The sequence below is a fragment of the Pseudonaja textilis genome, chromosome 4, assembly GCF_049901715.1.
Source record: "Pseudonaja textilis isolate UNSWEBS1 chromosome 4, rPseTex1.2, whole genome shotgun sequence".
NCBI classification, from domain to species: Eukaryota; Metazoa; Chordata; class Lepidosauria; order Squamata; family Elapidae; genus Pseudonaja; species Pseudonaja textilis.
The window spans coordinates 12,317,335-12,335,762 of NC_141993.1; the positions used below are offsets into that span (position 1 = coordinate 12,317,335).

At 44.6% G+C, this 18,428-nt stretch overlaps 1 protein-coding gene across 2 annotated transcripts in view; it reads left to right on the top strand.

Annotated features, from left to right (window-relative positions):
- Positions 1-426: 426 nt before the first annotated feature.
- BICC1 (BicC family RNA binding protein 1) overlaps positions 427-18,428 on the top strand; it is a 125,302-nt gene continuing 107,300 nt past the window's right edge. For both annotated transcript variants that reach the window (XM_087932253.1, XM_026710995.2), the window contains exon 1: positions 427-1,063. In XM_087932253.1, coding sequence (XP_087788379.1) covers positions 442-1,063 — 622 coding nt within the window. In that variant the 5' untranslated portion in view covers positions 427-441. The remainder of the gene's footprint in view (positions 1,064-18,428) is intronic.

The following is an 18,428-nucleotide window of genomic DNA, read 5'->3' on the forward strand; positions in this document are numbered from 1 at the left end:
TCCGGGAGCTCTGCCCAGACTTTGTAGTCGAGCAGAGCTCCTCCTGGCGGGGGTGGGTGGGTGGGGGGTGGACTAAATGACCTCCGAGGTCCCTTCCAACTCTGATGATCTGTTACCTGTTATTCCGGCTTCGCGGAGCGGTTGCGCTGGCTGGATCCTTGCAGGATCCGGATCGCTAGAGCGCGGCAGGCAATGAGGGGGGGAGGAGGAGGAAGAGGAGGAAGGCATAATTAGGCGGGGCGGGGCCTTCCGGACAGATGTGCTTCGGCCCGTCCCGCGGCAGCAACCCCCGTCCCCGGCCGGCCCGTCCCGCGTTCACCCACCGGCTTGCGCGCTTCGACCCGCCCCCGCCGCTCTCTTCTCGCCCGGCCTTGGCCTGCTTCCCCTCCTGGCTCCGGCGGCTGGGCGGGCGCTGCTGTTTGCTGCTGCTGCTGCTCCTCCATGGAGAAGGCGGGGATGCTGTGCGGACTGCGGGCGGGATGGGGGCGCAGCAGAGCCGCCGCCGGCCCGGGACGTGCGCTGTGCGAGGCGAGCAGCAGCGGCGGCGGCGGCGGCGGCTGCAGCAGCTCCGGCCGCGCGCCCGGCGGGGAGCCCGAGCTGGAGGCGGCGGCGGCGGCGGCGGGCGGAGGAGCCGGCGAAGCTCTGGCGGGCTGGGATGAAGCCGGGGGCGGCCTCCTCTGGGGCCAGATAGCCTCCCGCGGGGGCGGCCGAGGCGACGGCGGCGGCTGCTGCTGCTGCTGCAGCGGCGGGGAAGAAGCGGAGCAGGCGGCGGCCGAGGGCGACGGGGCCGGGGTCTCCGCGACTTCGGCCGCCGCCGCCGCCGCCAGCGAGTGGGGCGCAGCGGCCGGGCCGAGGATGGCCGCGCCGCCGGGCTACCCTCTCTCGGACCCGGGCTCCAACAGCGAACGCAGCGCCGACTCGCCCCTGCCCAGCGACGGAGGAGGAGGAGGCGGCGGCGGAGGCTGCTGCTCGGCCGGGCCCTCCCGCGCGGCCCCGGACAGCCCCGAGTGGGGCGAGGAGCGGTTCCGCGTGGACCGAAAGAAGCTGGAGGCCATGCTGCAAGGTGAGCCCGGTCGGAGCGGGATTCCACACACCCCCGCCCCCGCCCCCCCGAGTCCCAGCCCTCGCGGGAGAGGCGAGCCCGGCGGGCGCCTCGGGGTCTCTCTCTCACCACGTGGCGGGGGGGCGGAAAGGGGCCGGCGCCGCCGCTGCCCGGCAGAAGGAGGCGACCGGTGGGCCCTGCCAGACCAGGGGGTGGAAGCCGGGAGTGGCTCGGTTGGCCGGTTGGGCTCTTGAATGCAGGCGCTTCGGAGAGCCAAGGGTTCCCCTTTCCCCACCGCGGGCCAGTAGGAGAAACGCTTGGACATTTGGGGTGTGTGTATATGTGTGTGTGTGTGTGTGTGTGTGTGTGTGTGTGTGTGTGTGTGTCTTTCTGTCTGTGTGTGTATGTGTGTATGTGTGTTCGCCCTTGACAAGGCGGCCGAGAGAGAGAGAGAGAGAGAGAGAGAGAGAGCAAGAGGAAGCGGGCTCTCCGTGTGGTCTCCTTTCCGGACTCCTAGCGCTCCTCCTCCCCCTCTTTCCCCACCCGGGAGCTGCTGCCAATTCCGCGAACGCAGCGCAATAGACGCTGCCGAGAAAGCGGCGTTACTCGTCGCCCCGGCCCTTCGTCGCTCCCCTTCTGGGAAGGCCGCTTTTGGGAGAATTGGGCTGCAACCGGGCCGGGACGGCGGAGAGGAGAGGTGGGAGAAAGGTTCCCTCGGGGCTTGGTTTCCCCCGCCCCCCCCCCCGCCCAATTGGGGAGGCGGGTCTCGAAGGAAGAGGGGCTTTCAAGAAGGAAGGATGCTCCAAGGAGTTCTGGCTTCCCAAGGTTGGCCGTTGCTGTCAATTTGGGGCAAATTCTGTTCTCGGCTCCCAACTGTTGCTCGAGCTTCGGAAAGCCCGTTTTCCTGCCCTGGGTAAGGCCCTCAGGCTGCAACCGGGCCCCCAAATTCGGCTCCCCTCCCCTCCTCTCACACCTCCCAAAGCCGGCCGTCTGCGGAGCGAGCCAGAAAATACTCTGCGGAGTAAGCCCCGTGTGGAATACACCGGCTGCCCGTCTTCTGCTTCCTTCTCTTCCCCAGTTTTTCCTTCCCGTCTAAGCATTCCCAATGCATCCACCCCCCAGATGTGGATGAAGATCACTCCCCCTACAGATGTTTGTCCCATCAAACTTGAGGAGGCTTAGATTCCTGGGAAGTGGGCTGGGTCGGGGCGCGCGCGGGGGGTTGCCTCGCGCCGTTTGTTTTATTTGCGTTGTTTCGTTTGAAACTTTGAAACTTTGAATCGTCGGCGGGGTACAACAACGTTGCGTTTCCCAATCCACAAGAGTTGCGCGTTTGCCTAGGAAGATCTTCTGATGGTAAAAGTTCTACGCGGTGGGGTTGCCAAAAAGATATCCAATGTCAGGAGGGCAAAACAAAAAAAAACCCTCAAGCTAGAATTTTGAGTCACTTAAAAGGAAAGGAAGTGTGGACTCTGCGAAGCTAATTTTTTTGTAAATACAAACACCAGCCTCGGATTTTTGGAAATTAAAGCTGATTTGATTTTAAGAGCAGAATCTTCTTCGAGGACCAGCCTCCCCCTCCTTCGGGGGTCACTTGGAGGGAGTGTGTCTGGCCAAATCCTATTTGGTCATTTAGACTTCAGCTGAGAAGGGTTTTGACTCCTATTTTTGGATACTGGGCGATGCTGAGACTTGTTCAGTAGAAGATAAAAACAGATATTGCAGATTTTACATTTCAGGCAAGGCAGCTGCGAAGGGCCATCAATATTGTAATGCGGTCTTTTCACATCTGAAAAAGTGATTAATAGCAAAATGCCCCAGTAGTTTAAAGATAACATTTTTCATCCTTATCTTCCTAGGAAGGTCCACTCGGGTCTTTTGGTGTCCTCTCCATTAGGAAGTTCCTTTTCTGTGCATGAAAATTTGGATAAATTATCCAGGATGGATAATTCCACATGAAGTGGAAGATCATTTGGATTGGATGCACTCCACTTGATTTAAAAAAAAAAAAATTATGTAGGTTTCAGTGCATGATGGAAAATGGTTGAAGATTTGCTGCAAATGTGACCTTGTAACTGCTTATGATTACACTGGAATGCCTTAAATTCAGTTCTGTTTTGAATTAAATTGCTTCTGCTAGAATGCGAAGGAAATTGTTTGGATGGAATATGTACAACTGCTTTGCATAGAAATAGATGTGCAGATCAGAAATAGTTTACGTGCACTGTATAATTTTGGTATAACTTACGTTGTTGTTTTTTTTAAATTAAAATCCATTTAGATTTATAAACTGGACCAAACAAGAAACTTAACAGTTTACGGCATCTGGGATGTAAATCAGGATCAGAATATAGTTGATGAAGCTCATGTTCTGCTTAAGACTTTGTTGATTTACAGAACTTTCCTGCTTCATTCAACATGGACTTTCTTAGCTTGAGGCCCTCCGGATCTATCGGTGTTCCAGGACTGGAGGCATATTTAAAGATAACTGATCCTGAAATTAAGATTCTTGATTTCATTGTGATTTCTAAAATAGTTTCATCATTATCATACACAAACCTTTTAACATATAACAAGACATGCAAAATTATTTGTGTAAATAGACCTTTGGAAGCTGTACTGAGCTATTTAGACAGCTATATGTGTTAGTCTAAAAATCTGGTTTCTGTAATTGATGGGCCCTCATCTAATATACCACTCTATAAAGCTGTAGTAAGGCCACACCTAGAATACTGCATCCAATTTTGGTCACCACGCTATAAAAATATAAAGATGTTAAGACTCTAGAAAGAGTGCAGAGAAGAGCCACCAGGATGATTAGGGGATTGGAGGCTAAAACATACAACAAATGGTTGCAGGAACTGGGCTTGGCTAGTCCAGTAAAGAGAAGGACCAGGGGAGACATGATAGCAGTCTTCCAATATTTGAGGGGCTGCCACAGAGAGGAGGAAGAGGTCAAGCTATTTTCTAAAGCACCTGTAGGCCAGACAAGGAAGAATGGATGGGAACTGAACAAGGAGAGATTTAACCTGGAAGTAAGGAGAAATTTGTTTTGCAAAATCCTTACTTACACCCCATTCCAGAGCACCCACCATTCCCTCACTAACCTGCTTTCCAGCTCAGTTCTCCTCCATGCAGGGCAACAAAAGTTTCCAAACTTTTCTGACAGTGAGAACAATCAACCAATGGAACAGCTTTCCCCCTCGGAAGCTGTGGGAGCTTCATCACTTGAGACATTCAGGAAGAGATTGAATTGCCATTTGTCAGAAATGGTGTAGGGTCTCCTGCTTGGTGGGGGTGGTGGTGGACTAGAGGACCTAGAAGTACCCCTTCCAACTCTGTTAATCCTTTCAAATCTTTCACAATACTCCTTGACTCCAACTGCTGCTTTTCAACAACTCTATTGGAATTCACCCACTCAACAACCAATAAACAAACAAATAAACAAATAACCAACCAATCAACCAACTGGACTGGACTGCCATCTGTCAGAAATGGTGTAGGGTCTTCTGCTTTGGGGGGGGGGGGTTGGACTGGATGACCTACAAGGTCCCTTCCAACTCTGCTAATCTGTAATCTGTAAACCCATCCGCATTGCTTAGCTGTGGAATATTTTGCCGCCTTTGTCAATGTATATAGCTGGAAAGCAGATCCATACTGAATATTTATTGTCCAGTAGAAGATAATAAACCCCCCCCCCCAAAAAAAATGGTTTGCTGTTAATAGACATACATGCTACATCCTTGATATTTTATTCCAGGGATCTCCAAACTTGGCAACTTTTAAGACTTGTAAACTTCAACACCCAGAATTCCCCTGCCTGAAAACAGAAGGGAATGACTGGCTGGGGAATTCTGGACGTTGAAATCCACAAGTCTTAAAAGTTGCCAAGTTTGGAGCTCCCTATTTAATTCCAGTAGTCTCAGCATAGCCTTGAGAGTGGATTGTGGATCCTGGTGGATTCTGGGTAACAAGAAAGCATTTGGTATGACTGGACCCAACGTTTGGAATGTGTTTCCATTTAGAATCAATCTCCTGGGGGGCAGGTTAATCTTTAAGCAGTTAATATTTTGCTGTGCTGATACAAGGCTCTTGGCATGCGGCTGAGCAAAAAGTTCACATCCCTTACAAAATTTAAATCTGGAGATACCTTCCAGTCCTGAAAGGCTGCAGTTGATTCTTGAATGTTTGTATATGTGCGACCTGTTGCTTAATAAAGGGGGAGGGGAAGTGAGAGACAGTTCGAAGCTCGTCCAAAATTTAAATTTCTTCAAGTTGCATCCCAGAGTTCTGCATAAGCACAGGCCACCTTGATTGGATTTGGATTTCCTCTACTTCGTTTTAAAAAAACCTCTTTCAAACAGATGACAGATCATCAGAGTTGGAAGGGACCTTGTAGGTCATCTAGTCCAACCCCCCACCCAAGCAGGAAACCCGACCCCATTTCTAACACATGGCAGCCCAATCTCTTCTTGAAAGTCTCAAGTGATGACGCTCCCACAACTTCCAAAGGCAACTTCTGTTCCATTGGTTTGATTGTTCTCTATCTATATACAGAGCTGGAGAGAGAGAGAGAAAGAGAAGAGAGAGAGATACAGATACAGATTGGAAGAGACTTTGTAGGTCATCTAGTCCAACCCCCGTCCAAGCAGGTGACCCTGCACCATTTTTGACAAATGGCAGTCCAATCTCTTCTTGAAAGCCTTCTGTGATGAGGCTCCCACAATGTCTGAAGGCAACTCCTGTTCCGTGGGTTGATTGTCCTCCCTGTCAGAAAGTTTCTCCTTATTTCCATGTTAAACGGTTTACCTTTATTTTGTGGTTAAATGTATTTCTTTAATGTGGGTCCTAATAGCAAAATCCCAGCAACAGCTAGAACAGGGGTCTGCACACTTGGCAACTTGAAGACTTGTGGACTTCAAATCCCAGAATTCTGAGAGTTGAAGTCCACAAGTCTTCAAGCTGCCAAGTTTGGAGATCCCTGATCTACAAGAAGCCAGTCTCTCTGGAGCGTGCTGTCTGATATTTGGGACCACATGAAAGAATAAGGTGGCTTCCAGAAGAAGTGAATTCAGGAAAGTAAATACAAATAAAAGTGGAAGGCAGGGGAAGGGGGGGTCAACAGAAGAGCAGATAGAGAAGGTTGGAAGAAAAGAAAGTAAGAGGTGAAATGAAAAGCGGGGAAGGAGTATATGGAAGACAGAAGAGACCCTGCCAAGCTGCAGGGGCTGAGTTTCTGCATTCATCCTCTACATTTATTTTGGCTTTAGCTAGAATGCTTCTTGGTGATCAGTTCATCCTATACTTTGGGAATTAGTCATGCCACACTTATTATGGCCCTTTGAGCTTGGAAATCATCCAGGCAACCTTCCTGTTTAAGGGAGGCCTTGTTGACCTCCAGACTGGATGGAAATCGATTGATCGATTGATTAGACAAGATATCAAAGCCAAGTTCTGGTGGGAATTCCCTCAAGGAAGGGCAATTTCTTTGATCCTTCTCTTGCATTCCTGGCCCTCCTTCACCTTTGCTCAACTGGGGGCAGCCACAGGTGTCCAAATCTTGTCTTTCTAGTTGGGGCTGCCTCTTTCCTTTCAGCCACAGTGGCCCCAGCTTCTCCTCCTTCCCTTCCGTTCCCAGGTTTGGACGGATATTGCAAAGTCTGAACAGGGGACTTGGGGGTGCATGGCCCAAAGTTTAGAAGTTAGTTTGAAGGGCTTGTGACTTTCTTCCAAGAACCAGCCTGTGGGACAAGATATGGTTCAAACCCCCAAATGACAAACCAAACCTCCTTGATCGACAAATGAAAAGATAGCACAACCCTTCCTGTGACCCCTTGGTTTGCCACAGGTTCAATCTCATTTTCTTTCCTTTCATCCAGTGCTAACCATCCCAACCTGATGACACTATTTACTCATCCTTTTATGTATTTATCTATTCAATTTTTGTCCCAGTTTTATTACCTTACAAGTATCTTCTTCACTAGGGGGAGAGAACTTTTAACATTTTAAGCCATGGTTAACAAGTGAAAATACCTTTCTACAGAGGAATTATTGAGTCTGTCATCTGCACCTCTACAGCTGTCTGGTTTGGTTCTGCCACCCCGACAGGACAGACACAGACTTCAGAGAGTAATTAGGACTGCAGAAAAAACAATTACTACCCACCTGCCTTCAATCGAGGACCTGTATGCTGCATGGAGTCAAAAAAAGGGCCGTGAAAATATCTAGGGACCCCTCACATCCCGGATATAAACAGTTTCAACTCCTTCCCTCAAAACAACGCTATAGAGCAATGCACACCAGAACAACTAGACACACGGACGGTTTTTCCCCGAACTCCATCACTCTGCTAAACAAACAATTCCCTCAACAATGTCCAACTATTTACAAAGTCTGCACTACTATTACTATTAATCTTCTCATCGCTCCTTATCACCCATCCCCTCTCACTTGTGACTGTATCACTGTAACTTTGTCGCTTGCATCCTTACGATTTATATTGACTGTTTCCTAGTAGGATTTGATTGCTTATTGTACCCTATGACTATTAAGTGTTGTACCTGATGATTCTTGACTCTTGACAAATGTATCTTTTCCTTTATGTACACTGAGAGCATTTGCACCAAGACAAATTCCTTCTGTGGCCAATAAAGAATTCTATTCTATCTTCTATCTCTCTTGGTTGCCTCATCAGTAAATGAGGGGTCCTTGGTGCTCTCTGAGCTTGCTTGTTTGACTAGCAGTATGATGTTATCTAATTTGGGCAAAGAAACATCTGCAAGAAAACCATGAAGCACCAAGGACCCCTCATTTCAACCCTGAGCTGCAAATATTACAGATTAATAAAGTTAACTTCCGAACTTTCTATTAACTTTCTATTCCATGGGTTGATTGTTCTCACTGTCAGAAAAATTTTCCTTATTTCCAGATTGAATCTCTCCTTGTTCAATTTTCATCTGCTATTCCTTGTCTGGCTTTCAGGTGCTTTGGAAAACAGCTTGACCCCTTCTTCCTCTCTGTGGCAGCCCCTCAAATATTGGAAGACTGCTATCATGTCTCCCCCGGTCCTTCTTAACAGATTAATGGAGTTGGAAGGGACTTTCCATGTCATCTACTCCAACCCCCTGCCCAAGCAGGAGACCCTACACCTTTTTCTGACAGATGGCAGTCCAGTCTCTTCTTGAAAGCTTCCAGCGATGAAGCTCCCACACCTTCTGAAGGCAACTTCTGTTCCATTGTTCTCAGTGTCAGAAAATTTCTCTTTATTACCATAGTTGAATCTCTCCTTGATCAATTTCCATCCATTATTCCTTGTCTGGCCTTCAGGTGCTTTAGAAAATAGCCTGATCCCCTCCTCCCTGTGGCAGCCCCTCAAATATTGGAAGACCACTATCCTGTCTCCCCTGGTCCTTCTCTTCACTAGACTAACCTGGAGAGCATCTTGTCCCTATTACACTGATCAGTGCCACCCAGTCAGTCAGGGAGGATTTAACCCATGCCTGGTTCCTGCAATTGTTTATCATATGTTTTAGCCTCCAGTCCCCTAATCATCCTGGTTGCTCTTCTCTGCACTCTTTCTAGAGTCTCAACATCCTTTTTATAGAGTGGTGACCATAAATTGGATGTACTATTCTAGGTGTGGCCTTACCAAGGCTTTATAGAGTGATATCAGTACCTCACGTGATCTCAATTATATCCCTCTGTTAATGCAGTTTAGGATTGCATTCACTTTTTTGGCACACTGCTGGCTCCTATTTAGCTGGTTGTCCACTAAGACTCCAAGATCCCTCTCACAGTTACTGCTATTTAGCCTGGTTTCACCCAGTCTATTCTCCTTTACTGGTGAGGGAATGTTTTACAATCTTTCTCTCTTCCTTTGATTTCCATTTTTCTAATTTGCTGTTTTTGTTGTTGAGCTACATCCATGTAACACAAAAAAGTGTACGAGAACTGAAAATGTAGAGACTGGACATGGAACCTGGGTCTACCTTATTTGTGTTAGCATGTTTCTTCATGGTAATTTCAAAGGGATGTGTAGGGTTGGCAGAAGTAAGAAGTAAAGCTGGCGATGCCCTTCTCAGGAAAGAGAAAACCATTCTATCCACATATGTCCATTTCCTGCCATGGCTCAGAAAGTGAGAAGACCAAGAATTTAAACCTCAGGCACCCCCATCACCACAGAGCCTGTGTCACTGAAGTAGACAATCTCACCTGGGTATGTGGGCCTTTGTATTGTCTGCAAGGAAGAGTCAAATTGTGCAGAGTTGCATCCTTTGAGTCTTCTGCCAGCTCCTGGACTGAGGCTTAAATGTCTGGAGAGGTGGGATTTTCATCCCACTAATCCCGGCATGATGTTGCTTCTCATTCCACCTCATTTATTGTCATGAGAAAGGTATATTTAAAAAGTGTTCTGAGAGTTTTATCTATTTGTTGCAACACAAGTGAAAATTGCCAGTAAAGGGAAATTTCCTTCACTGAGCATCAATCCCTCAGCACATTGTTGAAGTTAAGAAACAGATTAATGGGATGCTGTAGACAAGTCTCTTCATAAGTCCTCTTGAGTGGTTTGGTGGAACTTTTCCTTTGTCAAGTTGGTTGTTAAGGTGTGACATTGTTATTCACAGCCCTGAGAAGGTCTCCAAGCATTTTTTTTAAAGCCTTGGGTTCTTCCCAAACCACCACATGGGATCCCAGGTGATCTGTGATCTCCTTCCCGTTTGAAAGGCTGCGGCTCCCGTTTTTTGTCCAGCCAGAGGCACAAGCTCTCTTCTGCTAGTGTTTGTGGGAGGGCTTAGACAACTCTGGAAGCCTAGCAATGGTTATGCCTTACTCCTCCTCTAACTCCAGGTGCACATTTCGCTACCAGCTTGACATTGAGAGCTTCTTAGAACTTCAGGCTGAAAGGGAGAAACTCCAGAAAGAGAAAGATGCTGGTTGTGTAGGCTGATGCTTGGGAGATTCCTTCGAGACCAGAGACTTCGCTCTGACCAGGAGTTGGGATGGGAGAGGTCATCTTATTTCATAGTTTTACTCCACTTTGGATGCTCTTCTCGGTGGCAGCTTTGTGGACTTCTTTCATCTTCATCTTAGATGAGGGTAGGGAACATGATGCATTGTAACAATTTTGAACTTCTTGGATGAACCAAGAGTCTTCCTGATCCCTTGACCAAACCTGTTAACTTTTGCAGAAGGAAATGGTATTTCTGGGCTGTGCAGTTGATTTGTACGGATTACAGATTGAGTTGGAAGGGACCTTGTAGGTCATCTAGTCCAACCCCCCCCACCCCGCCCTGCACCATTTCTGACAGATGGCAGTCCAGTGTCTTCTTGAAAGCTTCCAGGGATGAAGCTCCCACAACTTCCAAAGGTTTGATAAGGAAGAGTTCCTATGTTGAATGTTTAGAAGGTTATCAATGAGTTGAGTAGCTGCCTGAGGACCCAGTGAAATCTGCTCAGTGTCAGCTGCAGCCTGTTTGCGACACTTATTTTGTTTAGCTTTAATTTATGTGTCCAAAGAAGAAGAAGGTGAGGGGACTTCAGATATGAATGTGTTAATTGCATATCCCTAGGAAAATCTAACAGTCCTGCAACTCCACACAAGTTCACTGTGTAGAGATATCTCCAGTGACTAACCTGGATGCATTGTATGAGGCTACGGTAGCACATTTGATACTATGGAAATTATAAATAGCCCTTCTTATGCAAATACTATGTATTACGGTCTCTCCTCGTATGCCTGATGTAATATTTATTATATCCTATGGCTATGCAACAGATTGGCTTCAGATTCAGAAATTTTTCAGAGTGTGTGAGGTGTGCCTGCAAGTCTTTAAACTTGTGACTTTGACCAGGCTTGTGTGTTTTAAAAAGCTGGAGATACTGTCAATTCAACAACCCACCCATATGCCTACTTTTTAGCGGGACACAACCGTGCACAAAGAGCAACACACCAACTACTTCCACTGACAACACGAGGAAGGGATACACACATACCCACCCACCCACCTGACTCCCTCTCTCGAGACTCACCCTATTGATTCCTCCACAAGGTTAATCTTCACTTCCAAACAAGGCCAATTGACGTCACCTGCATTGCTCTTTCCTACTTAATGCGAATGGAATCTCCCAGGGGGACAAAAGTTTTTAGTAATATTAAAAAGTTAAGGGGGGGTGGGGAAGTACCTCTGGATGTATTTAAAGCCAGGGTCTCCAACCTTGGCCACTTTAAGACTTGTGGACTTCAGCTCCCAGAATTCTCCATCCAGCATAGCTGGAGTTAAAGTCCACAAGTCTTAAAGTGACCAAGGTTGGAGACCCCTGATTTAAAGCCAGGCCAGAATGGTGACTAAATACATCCCTCTAAAGTTTATTTCAGCAAGATGCTGCTTGTTTATACATGGTTGCGAGAACCTGTATCATACTTCGGTTTTTCACTGTCTGGTAACTTAGGATAGTATCTAGAATGATTGTTTCAGTGTTTCAAAGATAGTTATTTTTTAAAAAAATCCTTTTGGATTTAATGTTGCATTAACAACAAAGAAGCCTATGGATGAGTTTTGGGCATTGTTAGGGCTCTCCTCCTCCTCCATTTCCTGGTCTCTGATCCATGCAGATTTTGTCAATAATTTTGCAGCACTTCCATTCAGTGTGTCTTGAATCTAAGGGTGTTTTGTAGCCCTTCTGTTTGGGCAAAATAGGTGTTTTGGGTCCCTGTGAACTCTTTTTAAGGTTAGGTCATTATCTTGCCTATGTTGGTCTTCTCCAACCTGGCACTCTTTCAGTTCTGTTGGATTTCAGTTCCCATCATCCCCTAAAAAGCTTGAAGGCTTGATTCATATAATGGCAACTCCAGAAATGTTAGGAGTTGGGAGGTCATCAGAAGAGCAGGGGAAAGAATAGAATTCTTTCTGGGCCAAGTGTGATTGGACACACACAGAATTTGTCTTGGTGCAAATGCTCTCAGTATACATAAAAGAAAAGACACATTCATCAAGAGTCAAGAATCATCAGGTGCAACACTTAATGATAGTCATAGGGTACAATAAGCAATCAAATCATACTAGGAAACTCAACATAAATCGTAAGATACAAGTGACAAAGATACAGTCCTACAGTCACAAGTGGTAGGGGATGGGTGTTAAGGAGTGATGAGAAGATTAATAGTAAAAGTAGTGCAGACTTCGTAAATAGTTGGACAGTGTTGATGGAATTATTTGTTTAGCAGAGTGATGGCGTTCGGGGAAAAACTGTCCTTGTGTCTAGTTGTTCTGGTGTACAGTGCTCTATAGCGTTGCTTTGATATAATTTATAATTTATAAAACAGTTTATGTCCGGGATGTGAGGGGTCTGTAGATATTTTCACAGCCCTCTTTTTGACTCATGCAATATACAGGTCCTCGACTGAAGGCAAGTGGGTAGTAATTGTTTTTTCTGCAGTCCTAGTTACTTTCTGGAATCTGTGTCTGTCCTGTTGGGTTGCAGAACCAAACCAGACAGTTATAGAGGTGCAGATGACAGACTCCATGATTCCTCTGTAGAACTGGATCAGCAGCTCCTTGGGCAGTTGGAGCTTTCTGAGTTGGTGCAGAAAGAACATTCTTGGTTGTGCTTTTTTGATGATGTTTTTGATGTTAGGTGTCCATTTTAGGTCATATGATATAGTAGACCCTAGAAATTTGAAGGCCTCTATTATGGATACTGTGTTGTCAAGTATTGTAAAAGGTGGTAGTATTGTAAGAGGGCAAGCAGATAGAGAAGGTCAGAGAAAAGAACGTAAGAGGTGGAATGAAAGGCAGGGAAGGAGTATATGGAAGGCAGAGGAAACCCTACCAAGCTGCATGAGCTGAGTTTTTCTATTCACCCACTAGATAAGTTTATAAAAAAAACCCATCCAGATTGGGCTGAGGGATGTTTCCTCTGTGATCAGACAGACTGTGGTTCATGCTATAGAGGTAGTCCTCGACTTATGACTCCAATTGAGCCCAACATTTCTGTTGCTAAGCAAGACACTTAAGTGAGTTTTGCCCCATTTTACGACCTTGGTCGCTACCGTTGTTAGGTGAATTACTACAGTTAACTTAGTTGCAAACTTGTTAAGTGAATCTGGATTTTCCCATTGACTTTGCTCATCAATGAAGATTGCAAAAGGTTGAAAAAAAAGGGATCAGTGCTGTTGAATTTTGAATGATCACTAAACAAATGGTTGTGTTGAGGACTACCCGGGCCTTAAGAATCAGACATGCCACCCTTCTTGAGATCCTCTGAAATTGGATATCCCCCAGGCAACCTTTGCATTTAAGGAAATGTTAGAGGGTTTGTTGACTCAATTGCTAATTGATTAGGTAAGAAATTTCATCTGTGTTCTGATAGGAATTGCCTCCAGGGTAATCTCGGCTTGAGACTGAGGATGAAATGGCACTTTTATTGGTTACATCCCTCTCAAAGAGTTCAGGTTTGAATGGGACTCCTTCACAGCCAAAGCTGAGAAATTGTCCATTGCATGTCTTCAAATATTTGCCCTCAGCCATCACAATCAAAGGGTTGTGCTTGCACAGAAGGATTTCCAAATTTAAATTAAGTGAGAAGGAAGTTTCTGGAGCGGGAAGGGTTTGCAACCCAGGAAGTTCATTTTATCCTATATCAATAATTTCAGTAGTAATAAACCTCTAAAAGAATCTGAGTGTCCATTCTCTTCTACCTTTTTAAAGCTTTTTGCTTAGTTGGCATAAATACAACATTTTCGGTTTGGATTCCCCAGAAACCCAAGGATTTTTTTTAGGAAAAGAAAACATTTACATTTCATTTTTCATATGTATGTAGCAGGAAAGGGCTCAGTTACTATTTAAAAAAAAAATCATAAGCCAAATTTGCTGATTAGGCTTTCCTAAGGGAAAATAAATATATGGAATAGATTTGTGGCAGTAGTCATTTTTTAAATGTTTGCACATTCCTTTGTTAACTATTGGAATAATACTATTTTCCCTATTTTCAGTGCTTCCTTAGTAGTACAACAGGTTATCTTGGTTTGGCATAAATGCCCAAGTTAAGTATTACTGGGCTGCACATTCTTGTTGGTTACATTATAATCTTTACCTTCCTTTGGAAAATATGTCCTGTTAACTGCTTGTTGTGGACAGTCTGATTAAAAACTGGCTGTTTAGTGGATAGAGGTTCTTGTCCATGCAAATAAGCCCCAAAACCTTGATAATTGTTTATAATTAAGTGGAAAATGGGATTGTGATGTACTCCAGATTCTGCAAATGCCGGATGGGCAATCAAAATGAAACACAAAGTTTGCATATCACTTGCATCTAGGTCACCCAGATGTTTAGTGATATCCGTGCTGAATAAAATGAGAAGATATAAACAGCTGATCATTGCTACCAAAGTGATTCTTGATAATATATATAAAATTCTAAGAATCATAGTGACATAAAAATGAAAGAACATCCTTCCCAACAATCTGGTCTTACTAAGTTATTTTATTGTTTTACAGTCAAAGAGCTCCAAACAGGGACAGAAATCATCGTCATAATAGTAATAATAAATTTAAAAAAGCAATATAAAGCAAAGTAAAAGGTACATTATACCAAAGGAAAGTTGGAGACAATAATCTGCTCCTGATGAGATTATCCATACAATCCTCTTAAAGAAACTAAGCCCACTTAGTTTTCTAATATCATTACTTAATGATAAAATAACAGGTTAACAGAATTGGGAGGGACCTTTAAGATCATCTAGTCCACCCCCCCACCCAAGCAGAAGACCCTACCTACACCATTTCTGAAAATGCCAGTCCAGTCTCTTCTTGAAAGCTTCCAGTGATGAAGCTCGCACAACTTCCGAAGGCAACTTCTGTTCCATTGGTTGGTTGTTCTCACTGTCAGAAAATTTCTCATTTCTAGGCTGAATCTCTCCATGATCAGTTTCCATCCATTATTCCTTCAGGTGCCTTTGTAATAGCTCTTCAAATATTGGAACATGTTGTCCTGTCTCCCCTGGTCCTTCTCTTCACTAGACTAGCCATGCCCGGTTAAAGTCAGTTCTAAAAGTTTTGTAGTTGTCTTGGAAATTCCTAAATATCAGGAAAATTTTAAACTGGTGCTAGATGCCAGTCTTAAGAGATCCTGCTAAAATGAACAGCCACCTCATTTACTCAAGTCCACTTTCTTATACAGAAATATTTTCCAAGTAAATGCTTTATACAGACTCTTTCTAACTTTGAAGTGTCAAGGAAAACTAGATCAGCTCAAGTATATAACCTCAAAATCTTATTTCCTCTCTTATTTTGGCCACTCCTGGCTTTGGACTTGGACTTCATCTCTAGCTCAAGAGCTCTCCAAACTTAGCAACTTTAAGACTTGTGGACTTTAACTCCCACAATTCTCCAGCCAGCTATGTTAGCTGGATAATTCTGGGAGTTGAAGTCCACAAGTCTTAATGTTGCCAAGTTTGGAGACCTCTGAGCTAGCTAAACGTCTTACAGGCTGTCTGTGACTTTTGATCAAAGCCTGCAGATGGCCCGATGATAAAAGAGGAAATTGGACAGACAGCTCTTGAGTCATTGCTTCCCAGTTCAGAACAGTTGGCTGTCGGACAGCTTTGACCAACTTTGATTTGTCTGCTGTTGTGTGTTTATATTCAGCATTGTTACCCTGAGAAACCTTCCTTTCTCTGAAAATGTAGTACCTGTTCCAAACCAAGCACAGAAATAAACATACAGCCTTTTTTCTGTTATTTATGATGAGAGCAGCCGGCAGTTCAGGCTTCTATCTCTCATTATTGCCCTGCTACTAAGGTCCTTTCAACTTCTATTCTTGTTGAACCTGGTCAGTTGCTAAATATTTTGTGACTAGGCCAGTGGAACAAAGCTTGTCTGTTTGAGAGGGTGCGTTTTTTAAAATATATATATATAATTGTTGTTTATTTTATAGATTGGAGGTCATGGCTTTTCCCCGAATACAGCAGTGGTGGGATTCTACCAGTTTCCCTACCGATTTGGTGATCGTGCACCTAATGCGCATGCACAGCTTTCCAAATGCCAGCTGAGAGCACCAATCAGCTGAGAGGATAAAGAACAGAAAAGCGCAGGGGCAGGTAGGAGGGCCAATCCTGCACTTTTCTCTTCTTTCTCCTCTCAGTTGATCGTTAGAGCATTTTTTTTACTACCGGTTTGGCTGAACCAGGCCGGACCGGTAGCCTTTCACCCCTGGAGCACAGGCAGTCTTCAACTTACAACAGTTCATTTAGTGACCATTCGAAGTTACAGCTGCCCTGAAAAAAAAGTTGTCAGCTTTGGAAGCCACATTGAGATCCGATACTCCCACGCTGCCACAATTGAGCCTGGGAAAGTGCAGGGTGGGAATGTAGTAGAATCTATCTAGTTAGCCATAATAACATTCTTTTTCTGATTCAGGGTCAGGTTGTGTGGCGCATAAGTGAGAAGAAGTCTTAACTTGGGATTGATGGTGATTGGGGCATGTGATGTGATGATGGGTGGAAGGGATGGATTTTGTAGATTTTACTTATTATTGTAAGGAAGCTCAGATTCGGGACTCCCCAGTTGTGCCAGTTACTATCCAAATAAAAGGAACTTTTCAGAGATGTCTGTCTCAGAGTTATTGGGCAGAATGGAGGGTTGCTGGAACGCTGACCAAAATGACTTATGACCATTTTTCACACTTAATGACTGTTACAGCATCCCCGTGGGTCACGAGATTAAAATTCAGAGGCAGTATCTTGGGGGTTAGGAGATCCCCTTTTGTGACCTCCTGACCAGCAAAGTCAATGGGGAATTCAGTTAACAACCGTGTTTCTACCTGAAGAACTGCAGTGATTCCTTTAATGATGGTGGCAGGAAAGATCGCAAAATGGGGCAAAACTCATGTAGCTGCTGTCTTGCTTAGCAACAGAAATGTTGGGCTCAATTGTGGTTGGAAGTTGAGGACTTGCAGTTTCTTTCAAAACAACAAGTCCCAACATTCTCGGCTGCTCCCAGAGGAATTGTAGAAACCTGCTCTAAAGTAATAACTTAATACGGTTAGTTTCATCATCTTTACTATTACTAATCATGATGCTGTTTGCGATGCTTTCTATGTCCACCCAAAATTACCATGTGTTCAGAATTGCAACGTAAAATTCAGCACCAGAAAAGGTAACACAGATGGCTGAAGCTTCATTTAACTTCTTTATAAATACAAAGTAAATTTTACAATACCACTTGTAGATTTCTCCAACATGGAGCAAACTCAAACAGAAGCAGACATGTTACAGTTCAGAGCAGAACAGCAACTCAACTTCAGCAGACAAGAAAGCAAGTTAGTTTCTCTTTCACTTTAGAGCTGAGCGTAGAACAAGTGTGTTCTTTAAGTTTCAGCCCTCCATTCAGCTCTTATAGGCTGACCTTGTTACTAATCTCTATTCCAGTTCATGAATATACTCTGACACCATGAAACTCTTAAGCTGTACTGAAGCTTCTAATAAATCATCAGACTTTCAACAGATCTTCTTCTTCTTGTGTGATATCCATCATCGGATATTGGCTATCAAGTTGGCGATCCTATTTTTATCAATAGCCACACGAAAAAAGTCCTGTTGGGTTTTATCCAAACCAGTCCCTTAGATTTTGAAGTCATGATGTTCTCCTTCTGCCTGGACCTCTTTGCCTTCAGCCTTTCCCTGGAGGATTAAGTGAAGTATGCCATATTTTTTCCAGGTGTCGAATTTCAACAGATGCTGAACCAAAATGTTTACTTAGTGTACTTTAAAACATTTATGCTTAAGGCTAAAATGAAAAGTATGACAGGTTACAAATGTTTTGATTCAAGTCATTTCAGTGGTGAATTTGCGTTTCTCTGTAGACCAAGAAGTGTTTTGCCAATTTAAGCCATATTGTCCAGTTTTCTTTCATAGGCCTAAGCAAATATTGTTGGCCAAATGAGTTTTAATTGATGAGTCATAATAACAATCCAGACACCATCCACTGGCTTGCATTTAATGTATACTAAAAATTATCTGTGTAACTGTTTGCAGAAGGCAGTTATCATACCCAAGGTTAGTTGGTTGGTTGGCTATTGATTGATTGATTGATTTATACACGACCTATCTCATTGTTGAGTGAGTGAATTACAATAGAAGCATTGTTGATAAGCAGCAGTTAGAGACAAGGAGTACTGTGAAAGATTTGAAAGGAGTAACAGAGTAGGAAGGGATTTTGTAGGTCATCTAGTCCAACCCTCCACCCAAGCAAGAGACCCTACACAATTTCTGACAAATGGCAGTTTAATCTCTTCTTGCAAATCTCAAGTGATGACGCTTCTGCAACTTCTGTTCCATGGGTTGATTGTTCTCACTGTCAAAAAGTTTCTCCTTATTTCCAGGTTGAATC